The sequence below is a fragment of the Colius striatus genome, chromosome 4 (assembly GCF_028858725.1).
Source record: "Colius striatus isolate bColStr4 chromosome 4, bColStr4.1.hap1, whole genome shotgun sequence".
NCBI classification, from domain to species: domain Eukaryota; kingdom Metazoa; phylum Chordata; class Aves; order Coliiformes; family Coliidae; genus Colius; species Colius striatus.
This window is the reverse complement of record NC_084762.1, coordinates 34,820,690-34,839,946: the sequence shown is the minus strand read 5'-3', so window position 1 is coordinate 34,839,946 and position 19,257 is coordinate 34,820,690. Positions and strand designations below refer to the sequence as shown.

General features: G+C 39.0%; 1 protein-coding gene across 8 annotated transcripts in view; it reads left to right on the top strand.

Annotated features, from left to right (window-relative positions):
- ZNF236 (zinc finger protein 236) overlaps positions 1-19,257 on the top strand; it is an 82,742-nt gene that overhangs the window by 61,350 nt on the left and 2,135 nt on the right. For 5 of the 8 annotated variants that reach the window (XM_061994827.1, XM_061994831.1, XM_061994828.1 and 2 more), the window contains 8 exons: positions 387-630; positions 1,090-1,269; positions 2,461-2,613; positions 3,842-4,032; positions 6,769-6,900; positions 11,505-11,702; positions 15,607-15,736; positions 18,820-18,996. In XM_061994827.1, the coding sequence (XP_061850811.1) occupies positions 387-630; positions 1,090-1,269; positions 2,461-2,613; positions 3,842-4,032; positions 6,769-6,900; positions 11,505-11,702; positions 15,607-15,736; positions 18,820-18,996 (1,405 nt within the window). Of the gene's footprint in view, positions 1-386; positions 631-1,089; positions 1,270-2,394; positions 2,614-3,841; positions 4,033-6,768; positions 6,901-7,453; positions 7,896-11,504; positions 11,703-15,606; positions 15,737-18,819; positions 18,997-19,257 lie in introns of those variants that run through there. The other 3 variants (XR_009818602.1, XM_061994830.1, XM_061994832.1) reach the window with 3 other exon arrangements.

Below are 19,257 nucleotides of genomic sequence, written 5' to 3'. Positions count from 1 at the left end.
ATACAGGTCTTCTCCCCACTTTGTGCCTTTTCACATTCAGAGACCTGAAGGCAGTGATAAGTGTTACATGCAGCGGTGAGACAGTACAAAATGCCAAAAGTGTGGGTACCTGATGCCAGGCGTGCTCATAAGTATCTTTGATCATGATTTCCCGAACATTTTGCTGAGGGAAGGAAAAATACACAGGTAGTGCTGAATAGGCTGTTTAGATAATGACTTTGCAGACTGGCTATATACAGACACTTAAAAAAAAAAAATCTTTTTTTTTTTGAAGTTTAAACATTATAAATGTTGTTTGTATGCAATAAATATGAATTTGGGATTTATTTTAAGAATATTCACTTAACCCGTATTTATTAACTTCAGATTGAAAACTTGCTTTTCAGATTGATCCAAGTATTCTACAACAGACATTACAGCAGGGTAATTTACTTGCTCAGCAGCTCACTGGAGATCCTACTATGACTCCACAGAATCCCTCCCTTCAGGCAACAGAAAATGCAGTGCCAGCTAATGTGGTTATTCAGCCTATATCAGGCCTGTCTCTGCAGCCCACAGTAACATCATCTGCTAACATGTCAATAGGATCCCTGTCTGAACAAGACTCTGTGCTGACAACCAGCAGTAGTGGTAAGCAGTGTCGATATATTTCCTGTGCTTTCAATTTCTTTCTTTGACTTATGGCATTACCCAGTGTTTACTTACAGTATCACACCACCACCTCCACCAAATACCTCCTGTAATAAAATAAGCATACAGATGTTGTTTGAACATCTTCAGCAAACTTTGTGTTAGCAGTTTTGAACAGTTTTTTTCAGGAGGTGGGCTATATAATGAAAACATGAAGAACATTTGTAGTCTTTAGAAAAATATAAAATCTTTGTTCTGAAGATCTTAACCTGCAGAGGAAGAAATTGGATATGAAAACAATTTATTCTTTAGATTACAAGTTCTAGTATCTTACCTTGGTTATGTCTTTTACAGTACTTCACAAAATAACATATTCACTGCTTTTAAAAGTTATGCCTATAAAGAAAGAACCTTCATGGATTTTTTTTTTTTGTTGTTGTTCTGCCCTCTTATATTTAGGTGCACAGGACATCTCTCAAGTCATGACTTCACAGGGTATGGTATCATCTTCAAATGGACAGCATGAGATAATGTTGACCATAAATAATTCCAGTTTGAGTCAAGTTCTAGCTCATGCTTCTGGTTCTACTACTACAAGCTCATCAGGAAGTCCTCAAGAAATCACTCTTACAATATCTGGTTGGTATTTTTAATGACCTATAATGGTACCAGATAGGATGTTTTCACAGTGTATATTTTTTTTTTTTAGATATATATTCATTAGCTTTAAAAGATATTCCCCAAAACTGCTTTCAAAAACCAAATACATTTGCTTTGAGGACACGTGTTAGATTCATAGCCTTGAGTCAACAGATCTCAGTGGCAAAGCTCATATAACCTGTTCTTCTTTCCTTGCTATGCCTCACTTTAGGTAGTGCAGATCTTGAGTAGTATTGGGACGAGAACAAGCAGGATGGGCACTGGGGATGAATTTGTTTAACCTAGTTTTCTTTAAACGTCTGTGTAACCATGTTCTAATAGATGTTCTGATTTTCTTTGAGGTGTACTATTCTGTTTCTGTAACATGTAGTTGATACTTCAGGTGTCTCTGAATAAATTTAGACCAACTTTCTTACTGCCTCTAAGAGACTGATCCTATATGCACTATCAGTATCTTTCTATTTTCCCAGACAGTTTGTATTTTGTGTTTATAAAATTTCTTTTCATAGATCCAGTGCAATATTTACGACTTTTCTTTTTTTTTTTTTCTTTTTTTTCTCTTTTCCCTTTCTTTTCAGTAAGATATTTAGTTTTTCTGTGTCATGACAAGATCTGTGTTCAGGTGTGGGTCTCACACCTATGTTTTTCTGCTTGTTGATGAGTGTTGGCTCATCTAAGAAAAATAGAGTATAGGTGGCCCAACAACTGACAGTATCTTCTTTCAGTTCCTGTGTGTTCTATGCTTGTTGACCATTCCACAAAATTAACACTGTGTGAAGTAATGATCTTACAAAAAAGGTCACACTCGTTGCAGTTTGTGATCCATACAGTAGATTGAAAGAATCACATTTTAACCTTTAGCCTTTAGTTTGCTAGATTTCTATAGTTTAATGAAGTTGGTGCCTTTAGACTAGATAAGATCAGCGTTTGGCTAATGGTAATAATTTCAGGTATTTCTCTACATCATAGTGTCTAGATATGCATAATCACATATCTTATGAAAAACCGATTGAACCTCTGCATCAAAATCTGCATGTGTAGAAATGAATTTTATATTTTGGTCGTAGTTTCTACATTTATTATTTTATGGTCACTTGTTTACAGTTCTACATACAGTAGCAGAATAACATCAAGACATTTCCAGTTATAATAGGACTAATTTCTATTCAGGCCAAGATCTTATTCAGCATAATTCTGGAAGCAGTGATCTGAATAATGGCTTAAGGCTGACAGCGCCAACCATCAGCAGTCAGACTACAGGTGCTACCTTAACTATAAGCAACGACCAGCTTCTTTCTCAGGGCACTTCACTAAATGCTCCAGGTATGCATGCAATGACTTTTCTAATTACAATTTTTTTAAAACAAGGTAAAAAATATAAGTATTAGGCCAGGCAACTAAAGAGTATAATGTGGCACAGTACAATTCAGTAAGTACGTGTCTTTGTGTGTTCTCTTGCTAGCTTTACATTTACGCCTATTTAAATGAACTTTATTCCACATAGTAAGGAGAAAATGAAAACGAGAAGAATTAGCTAAAGTTACTACTTTGAGACAGAAGAATATTGAAGGTCTATTTCTATAAGTTTCAGGATGGAGAAATCTGATACTTTTGCTGCAGACAGGTGCTAAAATAGCCTTTGTATCAAGTTTGTTCTAGTATTCAATTTTGAGAATTTAAAATATGTATATGAATTTCTACCTAGTTCTGTTTATATATGCACACAAACGTGTGTGTATAGTTTTCATACTTTCAGCTAGTGCAGCAGCTTGCACTTGTACAGACTTACTAATAGATATTTTTTTATATTCTTATGGATACTTGAATTTTCTGTGTCTTCCTTCATTTATCTTCTTTCATGGCTTCCTTCCTTAGAACTCATATACATCAATCAAGCAAATCTGCTTTAATGTCATACCGGGGAAAGCCTGTAAGATTTGAAAGTAAAGACATGCTCTTGTGTAATGAATTAGTAAATGAAACCGTAAAACCAGATATTTGTACTGTACCTACCGTATCATCTCATCTCTCACAAACCGAGACCTCTGAGGTGTCTAATCACATATTGTAGGATCTATCATAAACTCTTGTACAGCTGTTGCAAATCATTTTGTTACAAAATACCTGTTAACAATAAATTGGCCTTTTTGCTAGTATGACTTACCAACCACATTGCAGTGAAAGCATGGAAGTGTTGGGTTATATTTTGGTTTTGCTGCCCTAGGTTGAAATGTCTTTCATTGAGAATGCTGAAAGTGGTCAGACTACAGAAATGTGTAACCTGAAACTTCTCCAGGTGTCTTTTCAGCAAGGAGTCATCCCCCACATGCCATGTTACAAAGTTACTGCTTTGCAGTGTAATGGCTGTCAAGCTACATTTAGATGTAATTTTTCTAGTTTTATCATCTGACACTGACAATTGAGCTGGTTAACTCTTGAGTGAACCCTGAAAAGAAGGCCTAACAAATGAGAAATAGAAATTAAGTTCAGTTAAGTCTGCAGCTAAGAGTTTATGCATTTAATTTTTTTTACTATTTTGCATATATTCCAGAACTTAATGCAACAGGTGGAACAAACCTTCCTTCAACAACACCCATATCTCAGTCTGCAGTTTCTGCCCAGAATTTGGTAATGTCTTCATCAGGAGTTGGAGGAGATGGTAGTGTCACCCTAACTCTTGCTGACACTCAGGGAATGTTGTCAGGTGGTCTTGATGCAGTTACACTTAATATCACTTCACAGGTAAGAAATGCTTTTCTGCACTGACAGATAAACAAATGTTATTGGCTTACAGGGCAGGAACTACAGATTTTGCTTAGAAAGTAACTTTGTCCTGTAAATATATAGTATTTGAAAATTCAGTTAACTTCTTTCTGCCAGCAGTGTCTGCACACTGGCATAGAGAAGCATGAGTTATGTAGAAGCGCAGATAAATTTTGTAGGGGTTTTCTTTTTTTTGCAAACAGGTATGTTCTGTTTCAAGTGTTGTTTGAGAACAATTTTTATCAATAAACCAAACTGTGTATTTCATCACTATTCAGTAATACAGCTTAGCGTTTCCAAACTTTTTATTGTTTAATGTAGTAAAGTTCTCTTTTCTTCCATATGAACACGAGCATGATGAACAATTGCAATAATTTTTTTCACAGCTAACAGGACAGAATCTAAATTAAATTGACTACTTTAGTAACAGGTAGTGTTATAGGAAATTGTATAAGAATAGTAGTGTATAGACGATGATCTTCCTAGTAGCATTTAGTTTTTATCATGATGTAAGGTTCTTCTGGTGTCATCAAGAGCCAAAGACATCACAGAATCTTAAGGGTTAGAAGGGATCTTGAATGATCATCTAGTCGTATCCCCCCTGCCAGAGCAGGACCACCTCGAGTAGGTCACACAAGAACTCGTCCAGGTGGGTTTGGGATGTCCCCAGAGAAGGAGACTCCACAACCCATCTGCACAGCCTGTTCCAGTGGCTCCCTCACCTTCACGGTGAAGAAATTCTTCCTTATATTTCTTTGAAACCTCTTTATGTTCCAACTTGTACCCATTGCCCCTTGTTCTATCACTGAGAACAGCCTGGCTCCATCCTCCTCACACCCACTCTTTACATATTTGTAAACATTAATGAAGTCACCCCTCAGTGTCCTTCAAGCTAAAGAGCCTCAGCTCCCTCAGCTTTTCATCATGAGGGAGATGCTCCACTCCCTTTACCATTTTTGTGGCCCTGCACTGAACTCTCTCCAGCAACTCCCTGTCCTTCTTGAGCTGAGGGGCCCAGAACTGGACACAATATTCCAGATGTGATCTCACGAGGGCAGAGTAGAGGGGGAGGAGAACGTCTCTCACCCTACAGCCCTTCTAATACACCCCAGGATGCCATTGGCCTTCCTGGCCATGAGGGCACATTGCTGGCTCATGCTCATCCTGCTGCCCACCAGCACTCCCAGCTCTCTTTCCCCTCCACTACTCTCTAACAGTTCATTCCCCAGCCTGCACTGGTACATGGGGTTCTTCTTTCCCAGATGCAAGACTCTACACTTGCCCTTGTTGAATTTTGTTAGATTTCTCCCCACCCAACTCTCCAGCCTGTCCAGGTCTTGTTGAACGGCAGCACAGCCTTCTGGTGTGTCAGCCACATCCCCCAGTTTAGTATCTTCAGCTGACAACTTGCTGACAGTGCCCTCTGTTCCCTCATCAAGGTCCCAGCACCAGCCCCTGAGGGATTCCACAGACACAGCCCTCCAACTAGGCCCCGCGCCATTGACCACCACTCTCTGCCTTCTTCCCTCAACCAGTTAACAATCCACCTTACCACCTAATCATCCAACCCACGCTTTCTCAGTTTTGCTGTGAGGATGCCGTAGTAGACGGTGTCAAATGCTTTAATGAAATCAAGATAAACCATACAGAATGTATGGAGTGGGAGAAGAAAAATCAACAAGTAATATTAAAAGACTATAAAGTGAAAACTTAGGGTCATTGTATGGTTGGCATTTCAGTGTAGATTTTATATCTGAAAAATTAGACTACTGCTTCTACTTCTGTGACTTAACTAGGTTTAGATTAATTTTCACTTACTTTTTGACCTGAATAAAAATGTGTAGATGTATGTAAATGAAGGACCATTTGTCTAGTGTATGGTGTGATTAAACTTGACAAAATCTATGAGGATGATTATTTGCTTCCCTCTGCAATTTTGCCCTGGGGAGGAGAAGAAGAGACTTTAATAGTTTTTAGGGCATGTTTGTGATTTCCAGCATCACAGGATAGCAAAGCAACATTTGATTTCATGTGACACTGTGTAATAATTTAAGTGATTACATTTGATATTGTTGATAATTATTAAGAATAATGATTAATGTTAAGGCATATGTAAATAAAAATTAAACACTGTTTTGGACACTGTGCAAACAGTCTATGTTGCAGGAATTGTGATGGATAGCCAGGTAGTATGGAAAGGTACTGCATTTCCTGGGGAAACTGAAAAGTCTTCAACAGTAATATTTCTACAATAGTAGTACTAGCAGTAGTACGATACTAGTAATTGTATATTTTAAGTAATAATTTTGTGCCTTGACTTCATGTGTTTTGGAAGTAGGTTCAATTAAGAGATTTTTAAAAAAGGAAAATGTGAGAAGACCATGCAGGAAAGCAAAATATATGGGTTAAAGAAAGTATCAGATGAAGACAGAGAAGGGAAGGTTCAGACATTAAACAGTTGATTCAGGGCTGAGAAAAATTAATCAGAACTGAATCTCTGCTCTTACAGACTTCCAGCTATTGTTACCCTTAAATTGTTAGACTTAAAAATAAAGGAGAAAAGGAGTGAAAACAGTAGCACGTGTTCAGATAGGATTTTGGAATGGTCTTTTCCAAAAAAATAAATAAATTTGTGGTGTAACAATAATTTACGTGACTACAGTTAGCTGCTGAAATATAGTTATTCAACTTCCTTTTTTTCTCCCTTTTTGACAGGGTCAGCAGTTCCCTGCTATACTCACAGATTCCAGTCTTGCTAGCCAAAGCGGGTCAGGGTCACAGCAAGTTATACTGGTGAGCCATACACCCCATTCAGCATCTGCAAACTCTGATGAAATAACATATCAGGTAGATAAAATATATTTCTGTATCTTTTGTTGGTAAAGGCCATTACTTAATGAAAATACTTGAATAATTTCTCTATATCCTGAAGCAGGAGGGCTGATGTCATTCCCAAATAAGAGTATTGGGAAGGGGATTGTTGCGACTTCCTAGTCACCTGGATTGTATTTGAGTTAAAAACCACTTTTTCATACACAAAACAGAAATGCAATTAAATACGGTATATTTTTTTTCCTAAAATATACACAACTGTGCTCTCAACACACACTACTTGAAAACATTCCAAATAGGTTTGTAATTAGATAATAAAAGTAGACAAAGTTGAGAGCTGTGGAAAAAAGTATTACCTATTGCTACACCTGTTCCATTCTCTTTTTGTAACCAAATTACTTTAACAGTGTTGCAAGGAAGTATTTTCAACTTCTTGTGTATTTGAATATCAATAGGAATTTTTGCATATGTAATATATTATTCATATTAGAAAAAGTGATTCAGACTTCTTTTGTTGAGGGGAAAATTAATGTTTTCATCCAACTTGGTAATGCAAACTCTAAAATAGGAAAAATGGAGAGACAGATGGTGACCCACAATCAAGTGAAGAAGTGATGGACTGGACTGACAAGCAAGTTGTTTGATACGGTCATGAGAAACCTCAAGGACTGAAGGGAGGGGGCCCCGTCTCAGGTGTATCTGTATGAATAAGGGTGCTGAGATGACAACATAGTGGAGGAAACACTCTTCTTGGAAAAATGGACGCAGCTGGGTGTCTCTCTGAAGTGCCTGTGCACTGATGTGTGCAGGATGGGGAACAAACAGGAGGAGTTAGAGGTCTGCGTGCAGTTGCAGGGCTTTGATCTCATTGGAATCAGAGAAGATGCTACAGCTCACATGCAACTGAAGCACTGCCCCGGCTGGATTCAGGATCTTTGGGAAGAACACACTGTCAAGACAGCAATGGGAATGCATAGAGCTCTGCCTGGATGGTGAGCTGAGACCTATGGGTAAGGACTGGCAAGCAGATCAGCATGGGTGATGCTGTCATGAGTACTAGCTATCTGCTCCAGCTTACCTGATCAGACAGAAATAGAAGACAAGGCTTTAATCTTGGTCTTGGGCAACCTGCACTAGCTTGACTCTTCTTGAATAGAGGAATTGGACTAGATGATCATTTCAAGAGGTCTTTTCCAACCTAAAAAGATCTATGATTTGATGGTTGATTTTTCAAATATTACCCTTCTTCAAGCTTAAGAATCATCAGTTCAAAAGTGTAGGAAGTTGGAGGCAACGGGAAGCCAGCATGGACAGTCTCATGCCTGCTGCCCCCTATCCATCCCCACCCTTGTTAGGATGGTGGAGGCCCCAGTGAAATGGGAGTAAAAAGATAACCAAGGTTGTTGTGGATTGAGACAAGGGCAGGGAGGGCTCGCTGCCAATTACGGTTCCGGGCGAAACAGACTCCAGTACTTGACTTAGAGAGGAAAGTAGGAAAGTTTATTCTACTGCCTACAAGAAAAAGAACAGAACAAAAAGCAAAAAGAGAGCAGGATGATGAGTAAATTACAACCAGCACTTTAAAATCTCCCTCCCCCATCCCTCCTTTCTTCCCGGGCCCAGCTCACTGCTCCCGATAACTCTACCTTCTCCCCCCTCAATGGCTCAAGGGGGCAGGGAGTGGGGGATGTGGTCAGTCTCTCACAGATGGGCTCTGCCGCTTCTGTCTTCTCAGATGAGGATGACTCCTGGCATTCTTCCCTGCTCCAAATATGGGGTCCCTCCCCTGGGACACAGTCCTTAGCGAACTTCTCTGGTGTGGGTTCTTCCCAAGAGCTACAGCTTCTGCAAATACAGGGTCTCTGCCATGGGACTCGGCCTCCTCTGGATATAATCACTGCCCTTGGCATGTGCAAACAAATCTCTGCTTCACCAGTCCTCTCCACAGGATTCAGAGGAGTCTCTGCTCCAGCACACCTCTATTCTCTCACTGTCCTTGGGGTCCACATGGTCGCTTCTCTCTCTCTTCCAACTTCTTGCACCACCACCAGCAGGAAAAGAAGGAAGAAAAAAAAGAAGGAACAGGAAGAAGCCTCCTCTTCCGACTTCTTCTTCTTAAAAAGTGATCATGGAGGCACCTAATTGGCTCAGCCCCAGAACTAGGTCCAGCTCAGAGATGGGGAGAGTTTCTAGCAGCTTCTTACAGGAGCCATCTTTACAGCCCCTTCCCCATTAAAAGAAAGGGCTCCACACAAAACCATGACACCTGCCTTCAGGATGGGCAGGGTGGAGGTTCTGGGGAAGTACAAGTCAGTCACCCTCATCTCAGTCCCTGGGAAGGCAGTAGAGCAAATAATCATGGAAGACATTTCCAAAGATGAGGGCAAGAAGGTGATTAGGAGTTAGTCAGCAGAGAGTTATGGAGGGGGAAAATATGCCTAAGCTGACTTGAGAGTATGTCTCAAGGCCAGTCATTAATGGTTTTCCCCAGGGTTCAAATACTAGGACTAGTACTGATCATTAATATTCTTTGTTAGCAATGTGCACAATAGAACAGAGTGCATGTTTAGCAGATTTATAGATAGTAGAAAACTAGAAGGGAGCACTTATCAGACTGAATGGATGTGCTGCTTTGCAGAGGCACCTCAACAGACTGGAGAACTAGTCCAACAAGAACCTCATAAAGATCATCAAAGGGAAGTGCAAAGTCCTGTCCCTGGACCCCATGTGCTAGCACACAGTGAGGGCAGCAGGAAAGCAGCTTTTCAAAGGACCAAGGAGTACTAGTGGACAAGTAGTTCACCATGAGCCAGCAGTGCAGCAAAGACTGCCAGCAACAGCCTGGGATGCATTAAGAGTGTTGCCAGCTCCTGGTCAGGAGGGTTGATCCTCTCCCCAGTACCAGTGAGAACACATCATCTGAGTGTTGTGTCCAGTCCTGGGCCGCTCATTTTGAAAAACATGGATATGCAGGAGTGAGTGCACTGGGAGGACAACAAAGATAATGAAGGGACTGGAGCATCCAACGTTGAGGGAAAGGCTGATAGCTGGGACTGTTTGGCTTAAAAGAGAGCGTGTTCTGGTTTGCAAGGTTCTTGTTGATGTGCAGAAATACTTGATGCGAGAGATGAAAGCAGATGAAGCCAAGCTCTTCTCAGTGACACTCAGTGAAAGAACAAGAGGCAGTGGGCACAAATTAAAATAATTCCATCTGAGCACAGAGAAATGCTGTTTCACTGAGGGTGGTTGAACCCTGAAAGAAGTTGTCCAGAGAGGTTATATCCTTAGGAATACTTAAAACATGTTGGCATGGCCCTGAGTGTGCTCCAGGGATGTTGGACTAGGCAGTCTCAAGCCATCTCTTCCAGCTTGAGCTATTCTATGTTCCTCATCACATCTCGTGCAAATGATTTTTACATTTGCATATGGTTATGAGTGTGAGTTCTTAATTTTACTGCTCAAATGGCCTGTGAAGGTGGATGTTTTAAAAAGTAATGCAAACATGGTTTTTTACTGTTCTGAATGTAAAACTGTATTTTGTGTTCTGTAAACACGTGCCTTCTTAAATCAAGGTGCCATTTCATAAGGCTTATCATACTGTCACTAGTAAAATGTGATGGTATCTGAGTAACACTATGGAAATAAGACGCAAAATGTCACACTAACTTAAATTAGTTTTCTATCACTTCCTGTAATGTTGTGTGATTTGTTTAATTACAGTGACTATACTGATTGACCTTTCAACATTTCGCCCTTTTCCTGAGAGTTTCCAACTAGTTGAAAAGAAATGCACGTGTGTGTGTGTGCGCGCACAGGGGATTTTTTTGTTGTTTCTTTCAATGTTTTTTTATATCACATTTCCACTTTCTACTAAAGGTAATATTCTGCTGTGTTCTGAATCTTTTCAAGTTTAGTTCATCCTGAATAATTCATTTAGAGTGTTACTTCCTTCATCTTTTCTTCACCTTTATTTGTTTCTTTCTCTAAGTTATTGTATTAAAGATTCCGTTGTATCTATTAAGTTAAAGGAATTCTGTGCTATTTTCTTGGGAGAAATGGTTTTTTTTCCAAATGCTCCTCATTGATTAAAACAAAACAAAAGCATAGCACAACTGCATCCAAGTTCTATCAACTTTTCATTGCATTTCAGTACTTCTGGAACTTTGCATTGGTAGTTCAGAGCTTTACTTAGAAAAATGGAGTCCCCAGTGAAAAAATTAAACACATAAAAAATATTCTTCTTGCCTGTAAAATCAGAGATACTTTCTTTTTTTCTCCGAAATGTTTTTGGCTTCAAACTTTGTTCAATGAGAAACACAAAAATCAACCGAGATGCTCAGGAATATAAAACTGAATATAGGAAAATATTAATACAAACACATTCAGTTTATAAAGCATGAATTATTTTGGTCATAATTACTATGATCTGTTTTCTTAAAATACGTATTGTGTCATTCTTAAGAGCAATGAAATACAGGTTAGTATTTATGTCCAGCTTCTTTCCTTTGTGTTATGTCGCTTGCAAAAATGGATCACATCGAGGTAAATTTTGAAAAATAAAGCACTGTTTTGGATGTACCTATGATATTATTTGATAGTGTTTTTGTAAATTTTTATAGGTGACAGAGGTTTCTCCAAATGTGACTAAAAGCAGTCAAGCAGAAAAAGAAAGTCGTGTGCACCAGTGCTTTGAGTGTAGTCAAACTTTTTCTTCAGCCACCATGTTGATGCATCATAGTAAAGAGGTTCATGGCAAGGAAAGAATACATGTTTGCCATGTCTGCAATAAGGCCTTTAAGCGGGCAACACATCTCAAGGTATTTGGTAATAACAGATGATTTTCTGTTGACTCCTCCTTTTGTTTTGGACTTTTTGAAATACTACTGAAAGGTACCTGTTATCCCTTTACTTTTACAGTGTGAGGGGTATGCATCTGAGGGAGTGTAGTCTAAGTGATAGTGTATACACAGCTGGAGAACTCTCTCCTGGAGCATGGAAAGGATTTTAATGCATATATTGACTACAGAGTTAAAAATGTGAATGTCTGTCATGCAAATAATAGTGCCAGAAAAAAATTTGCTTCCTTTGCTTGCTTATGTATGTCATCACTGCTAATCCTCACTTCCAGATAAGCTTTTGAAATCATAGGAAGCTCTCTGCTTTGCACTCTGTCATTTGATTTTTAGATGTTCTGTCTCAAGCATCTAAATATGCAAAAGAAACAGTTGTTTTAAAACATCCTTATATTATTGCTGTTGTTTAGTGGTATTTTTATGTGGCTTGCTTTACATGATGAACAACCTGATACTTCCAGGTCTTTCCAAGAAATTAGTGGTGTGGGTCAGTTTTTAAGTAGATTCTAAAATTTTTCTGTTGAGCTGTACTCAACAAGTGTTCAAAGCAGTGTACTATCTCTGAGAGATACTAAAACGCAGTGATAGAAAGTGCTTTACAAAAAGAGCAAACATACAATAAAACTTGCCCAGAATTTTTCCAACTTTATAGCAGGAAATTTCTGGAGCCAGGAGCAATGTCTTTATATTAATTATCTCTTAGTAGAACTTTTCAATAGATATCCTTTCTTTTTAGTATCATATTTTAAGGAAATACAACCTGTTTCTGAAGTTAATCCTATTGGAGTGATCATGTGTGTCAACCAGATTATTGGTCCTTGGGGAAATTGTCATAAAATGTAGTGGTGTGAAACTCTTTTAACTTTTGGCTTAGGATAAATTTTCCAGAAAGAAACTCAACATACTGTATTGATACTTGTTTTCCTTAAGTAATGACAACAAACAGCAAATATCAGTCTCTCTGCAATTTATTTGCATAGAATTGGCTAGTGTTTCATTTTATTCATAATTAAATCTTGAGTTCTATTATATACTGAGCCCAGGTTAAAGATAAGACAAGGTAACCTCCTACTGTGGTGCAGCCCTCAGATTGTTATCCATTATTGTTTTTTCCTGTGAGCAGGGATGAAGTTGCAATAAGAAGTCCAAGGGCAATGAAAAGAGACTTCAGGGCCTTGGGACACCTGGTTAAGGGATCAGGAGCACAAGTGGTGTTCTCTGTTTTTCAGTTGCAGGGAATGATGAGGGAAGAAAGAGGAAGAGTCAGCAGATCAATAAGTGTCTCTGAAACTGATGTCACTGTCAAAAATTTGGGGTTTTTGATCATGGATCAGTCTACATGATGCCAAGTCTGCTAGTGATAGATGGGGTACACCTGTGTCAAAAGGGGGAAAGAGTCTTTGTGCAGGAGTTACCAGGACTCACTGAAAGAACTTTAAAGTAGATTTGAAGGGGGAAAGGAATAAAACCAGACTCACTAGAGATAAGCCTGAGAGTGGCGTGCCACTGTTGGAGGGACAAATCTGTGATAGATCTCCTCCATGATGTGCTGAGTACACTGGAGCACATTGGAAATGCTGCTGTACTAATTCGTGCAGTGCCCTGTCCACCTCAGTGGGGACAGGGGATGGAGATCCACACAGCAGCAAAGGCACAGGGATGGTTGGTATGTTAGCAACCATGGAAGTGCCTCAGAACAGTCACAGAAGAATTGAGGCTCACAGGAAAGTGATGTGATTATAACGCAGATGAAGTGCATGTAGACCCAACAAATGCATGGGCAGCTGGGAGGAAGATCTGGAAGATCAGTCATGAAAATATGGTGGGATGACCTGCATAGCTGGAGTGCTGCAAAGGATGACTATAAACTCTTCAGAAGGGGATAGGAAAAAGAGGAGAGGTGATGGGGTAGTCCTCTATGTTAGGGAGTGTTTTGACAGTTTAGAGCTTGATGACTGTGATGAAGGGGTCAAGTGTTTATGGATAAGAATCAGGGGAGGGGCCAGCAAGGCAGATGTCATGGTGATAGTCTGTTATAGACTGCCCAACCAGGATGAAAAGACAGATGAAGCATTCTATAAGCAGCTAGAAGCCTCACAGTTGCTAGCCCTTGTTCTTGTGGGAGACAGTTTACCCAATGTCTGCTACAAATACAACAGAGGGGAAACAGCCTAGGAAGCATGTGTAAGACAACTTCCTGACACGGCTAGTGGGGAAGCCAGCTAGGGGAGGCAACCTGCTGGGCCTGGTGTTTGCCAACGAAGGTCTTCTGATAATTCCCGTCTGAAAAAATGAGAGGATTACACAAATACATTTGTAAAGCATCATATGAACAAGCAAAGAAACAATAAGTATGTCTACAAAGAAGTGCTTGCATTTCAGAGCATTCTATTCCTGTGAACTATTTTCAAACACATGTATTTTACAGAAGTATAAGGGGTTAGCAGATCGGTGGAACAGAATTGTACCACAAACTGGTACTTCAGCAAAGGTTGATTCTGTGATTCTGTGACAAAGTTTTGCAGTATGTAGTACAGTTGTGTTTCCTTTCAAGTAGAAAATGGGGCATGGGGTCTGTTGGGGTTTTGGGTTGGTTTTTTGTGGTGGACAGAAAGAATCAGCCAGTTTCAGATAATTTTTCTGGAATAGCTCATAGCACGCTTCCATGATTTCAATGCTTCAGGAGGTAATGAGCAAGATAAAAGCAAAAGATGTTCCAACTAAGCTGTGGTTTATGAACCACTTGAGTTTTTTGAGAAGATCTTTTATTATTTCTCTATAATACTATAGTAATTACTTAAATAATAATATTCTTCCTTGTAACTGTCACAATGGATTTTCCATTGAAAACAAATTCTGCAGACGCAATTTGCTTCGGTTCATGGTGTGAGGAATAGGACTTCATAGACGTCAAAAAGGCTTATTGTTAGGTGTAGTAAAGACTACATAATAGTCTAGTGTGTAATGAATAGACTAGAAAAGAATATCCGCACACATTTTAGAAGTGGACAAGTACTCACAGTACTGTTTCACATACAGTTCTTGTTTAGATTTTTAAATTAAATGTATTTGCCATGTTTTGTAATCTGATTTGTATCTTGGTATTAAAGAAAGAGATTTAAATTAAAAAGCTAATAGCTAATGTAAGATACCTCTTTACATTTGCAAAACTTCTTGACCCAGCGTCAGTGAATTAAAAACACTGAAGTTAAAACTTATTAATGCTTTTTCATAAAGATAAAATGTGTAACACTCTCATTCTGCTTTCTTACCTGGAAGGACCTTAGTGATTTTTTTTAATTAATTTTAATTAATTTAGGACTTCTTTGTGAAGTGGTTTTGTTTGTATGCTGGGCATTGTGCATCTGCACTTTGAGGCCTGTACAGCTTTGCAGTGATGCTTACTGAGGTGCTGAGTAGGAACACATTTGTAACAGGCAAGGGGAAGAGATAGATACTGTAGAGAGAAGGGAAAAAATCCAATATTAACTTAAAGTGCATAGCTGTCCAAAATCTATGTTTGTAAGTGAACGACACATTTCATGAGCTCGGTGGTTTTTAATTTTATTTTTGCTTCAGATAATTAGTGGACTAATGTATACAGAAAAAAGCAAAGCATATGGTTCCTGACAGGAGTTTTCAGAAGTATAAATATACTGATGCATCAGCCTTACAAGGAGTCGATGTAAAAAGCAATCCCTCATTTAAAATAAAAAGCAAACCCCAGGCAAGCCTTCATCTTTTTCCAGATTGTCTGCTGGTGGCTAAGATCTTCTGCTTTTGTCTTCAAAGTGTGAATATATTTCTGCGTTAAATACTGAAGCTTTTTTAAATGGTCTGAAATATACTTTTTTCTGTCCTGGCGTAGGAACACATGCAAACCCATCAGGCTGGACCTTCCCTGAGTTCCCAGAAGCCCAGAGTGTTTAAATGTGATACTTGTGAAAAAGCTTTTGCTAAGCCGAGTCAGCTGGAGAGACACAGTCGCATTCACACAGGTAACACCAGAATTATTTCTCTCTGGCGTGGTTTTCTTGTAGTTATATAGATGTCGTATTTGGAGTCCTTGAGTAATGGTTTTCGGTAACTGCATTTGTATACCAGCTTAAGCTGAAAAAAACCAACAAGTAAATTTTTAAACCAAAGAGTTTAGAAATCAAAATGAGGAACAGCAGGCTTGCAGTCTCAGAAACAGTGATGTTTTGTTTCAAACCAGAACATTATTCTTAGTGATGTGATTAAGCTTCTCCATATTTTGAGACTGGCAGCGCAGCAACGGTAATACGAGTGCATGAGTTCATATCTAAAAGTTTGTCAGACTTAGAAACAGATTATTAAAAGCATGTTTTAAAGCATTGTTTAAACCTGTGTAAGGACAGTATTGCGTATGACATGTATTGGTTACAGCAACTGAAGTGTGTTGTAACAGAAGGGGAGGTTTTCAGTGTGATAGAGTAGACTTTAATATTAGTGGTCTGGGATATCCTCTTTCAGCAAAACTTGAACTTCTGTAGATAAGCAGCAACTATTGATAAAGGTAATGGGGATTTGCAGGCATTTGCCAGCAACATTCCTCTCTGATCAAGGGCTGCTTGGTGCAATTACCATACTACTGAGTGCATATGTTGTCTTATAAGGGGTGTTCGGACCAACTGGTTGAAGGTTGTTTCTCATCTGAATATGGGAGGAAACTTTTATCTGATCTACAAGAGCTCTTTTGATGCGTTAAGAGTCTCTGCTGACCCTGTGTGTTCCCATCTAGTGGGATGACTTTTTATGCTTCTCTTCCCTCCACACCCTGCCCCAAGAAAAATGGTGACTTGTCTTCTTGAGAGTAGAAATGAAGAATGGGAAAAGAGCTGCTCTGTGGTTGCTGTGGTAGAAAGGAACATTCTGGTTATGCTAGGGGTAGGAAAAGAGAAGCAGGAGTTACAATCCAAGGAGATTAAAAGCCTTTAGAATTCCCCATTAATTCACTTTCTGCATAATTGACTTAAATTATACAGACTTTTTAAAAAGGCAATGCTCTAGTTTCACGAAGTAAGCTGAAAGAAGGAAAGAAGGCCAGTTTCCCTTGTCCCTGCTTTGATTCTTGCTGCCTATTGGTAACAAAGAGCACTTTAGGAAGGCTGAGACAGAGCAGAGTCCCTTTATGCACCTGTTGCTCAAAAGTCTTGCACAATGACAGGAAAAATCTTTCTAATTTGGAATTTCTTGTAACTTACTCATTAATCCTCAGATATTATGGGGTTTTTGTACTCAGGTGCTTGTGTGTGAGGAGCCTTCAGAAACTGTAAAAATCCTCACCGAATTTGTTTTTCTATGAATGGGATGGAATGAGTCTTTTTTCTGTAGTGCCCAGTGACAGGACAAGGGGTAACAGGAGCAAGCTGGAACACAGGAAGTTCCACTTGGATGTGAGAAGCTTCTTTGCTGTGAGGATGAGGGAGCCCTGGCACAGCCTGCACAGGGAGGGGGTGGAGTCTCTTGCTTTGGAGGTTTTCAAACCTGCCTGGATGCGTTCCCATGTTGACCCAGTTGAGGTGGACCTGCTTTAGCAGGGGGATTGTACTAGATTATCTCCAGAGGTCCTGTCCAACCCCAACCATTCCATGATTCTATGATACTAGTGTTATCTTGCGTTGTTCAAACAGCAGGTCAACCCACGTGATGCCATTCTGCTAGAAGAGAATGGTCTTTTAAAAATCCCTTAAGACCAAAAGAGTGAAAATGTACAGCACAGAAGTTTTTAGATGGATGCTTTTACATGAACTCTGATAGGAAAGGCTAATGAAAGTTTAAACTGATTTGCTTTGCTTAAGGTATGATCTTTGTCTGTGAGAAAGTGTGATTTCTATCTTGATTAAACAGTTTAAACGATTTCTAATGGACAAGACCTACTGAATCAGTGCCCAGAAGGAAAACACTTTATTTCTCTGAATAGCTGTAAATGTCTTGTACGTTCAGATTTACCAGTGAAGAGCAGTTTGGAGAAATGTTGCTGAAGTTAGAGGGAAGCAGACACTTCCGGTTCTAGCACAAAGCCAGGTGGCAGTCCATTACACAACACCAAAAAAGCTCTTCATCTTAACAAAATAGAAAACCTGCAGTCAAAGTTATCCGAGGAAAACTAGATTTCACTTCAGATTAGTGTCATCATTGTGACCAAACTCTTCCGTGGCTTAATGGTCCTTTTATTGATTGCCTGAGAAGTTGGATTTAGCATGGAAGTTGCAATACATGGGAGAAAACTAAGATGCAGGTAGTGTAGGAAGAGAGAAACTAGTCCTTTAACTAAAGTTGTGGAAAATTATTTATGCTTCTGCTTGTACTTTATTGTGATAACTAATAAGAAAGTGTCTTTGTAAATGGAGCAAATGCTTTTAGAAGTCCTTAATGACATACAGCAATGTGCCTGGTGTTGAGGTTGGAGGTTGTGGCCTGTTGAGTGTTGAAGCAAAGTTCTGTTTGGCAAAGTACATATTTTAAAATAATTTTATGATGAATATGTTCTCAAGTTTATATTTAGAAATCAGTAGTGTTCTGGCAGATTTGGAACAATATTTGGTAGGATATGGGAATTACCAATGGCACTGGAGGAGTCACTGTGACATAGGAGGCCACAGGTCTCAGGTAGCATTACCGGAAGTTACTTGTTTAGGTCTTTTTTAACACATTCATCTTTCTAGTTTCTCATAGATACTGTCTTTGATAATTCTAGCATATTGCTTTATCTACATTATTATTCTGTGACGTAAAAAGAGTACGGATCCCTTGAGTACTGAAAAGTCAAACTAGTAAATTGGGATGGCTTCTATATTTCCTTTAAATAATTTACTTTGATAACAAATAGGATAGGAAAGATAATAATAGCAATAGTTTAAGACTTACATAAATATTTGACAATTAGTTTGGGATGTTTCACTTATGTTCTGGATCCATTGCACTGTTTTGAGAAGTTTCAAAGAAAAAGATCAAGTCTACTTAATTTCTAGGTCATCTTGATGATTTTTGCTGAAGTCTGAGCTGTATTTTCATGTTGAACTGCAAAATCATTAAATACATTTTTCTCTTTTACAAGGGGAACGGCCATTTCAGTGTACACTATGTGAGAAGGCTTTTAACCAGAAGAGTGCTCTTCAAGTCCACATGAAAAAGCACACAGGGGAGAGGCCTTATAAATGTGATTACTGTGCAATGGGATTTACACAGAAAAGCAATATGAAACTACATATGAAACGGGCTCATGGTTACACTGGTATGTAGCATAATGATAGTAATGGTGAGTGCACAAAGCCGTGTGCTTTGTGCACACAGGAAGGACAAAACACTTCCCTGAAGTTACTGAGGAATTGGAGCACGAGTAGCCAAAGACCAGTGGTTGTACAAACAACCCAAAAAGCAGATAGGAACAGATTGTTACTGTTTATGGTTCCTTAGGATGGTTTTTTTGTGAAGCTCTGTAGTACAGAAATACAAAATTCAAAAACTATTACAGGAAAACAAGGAAAACAGGATC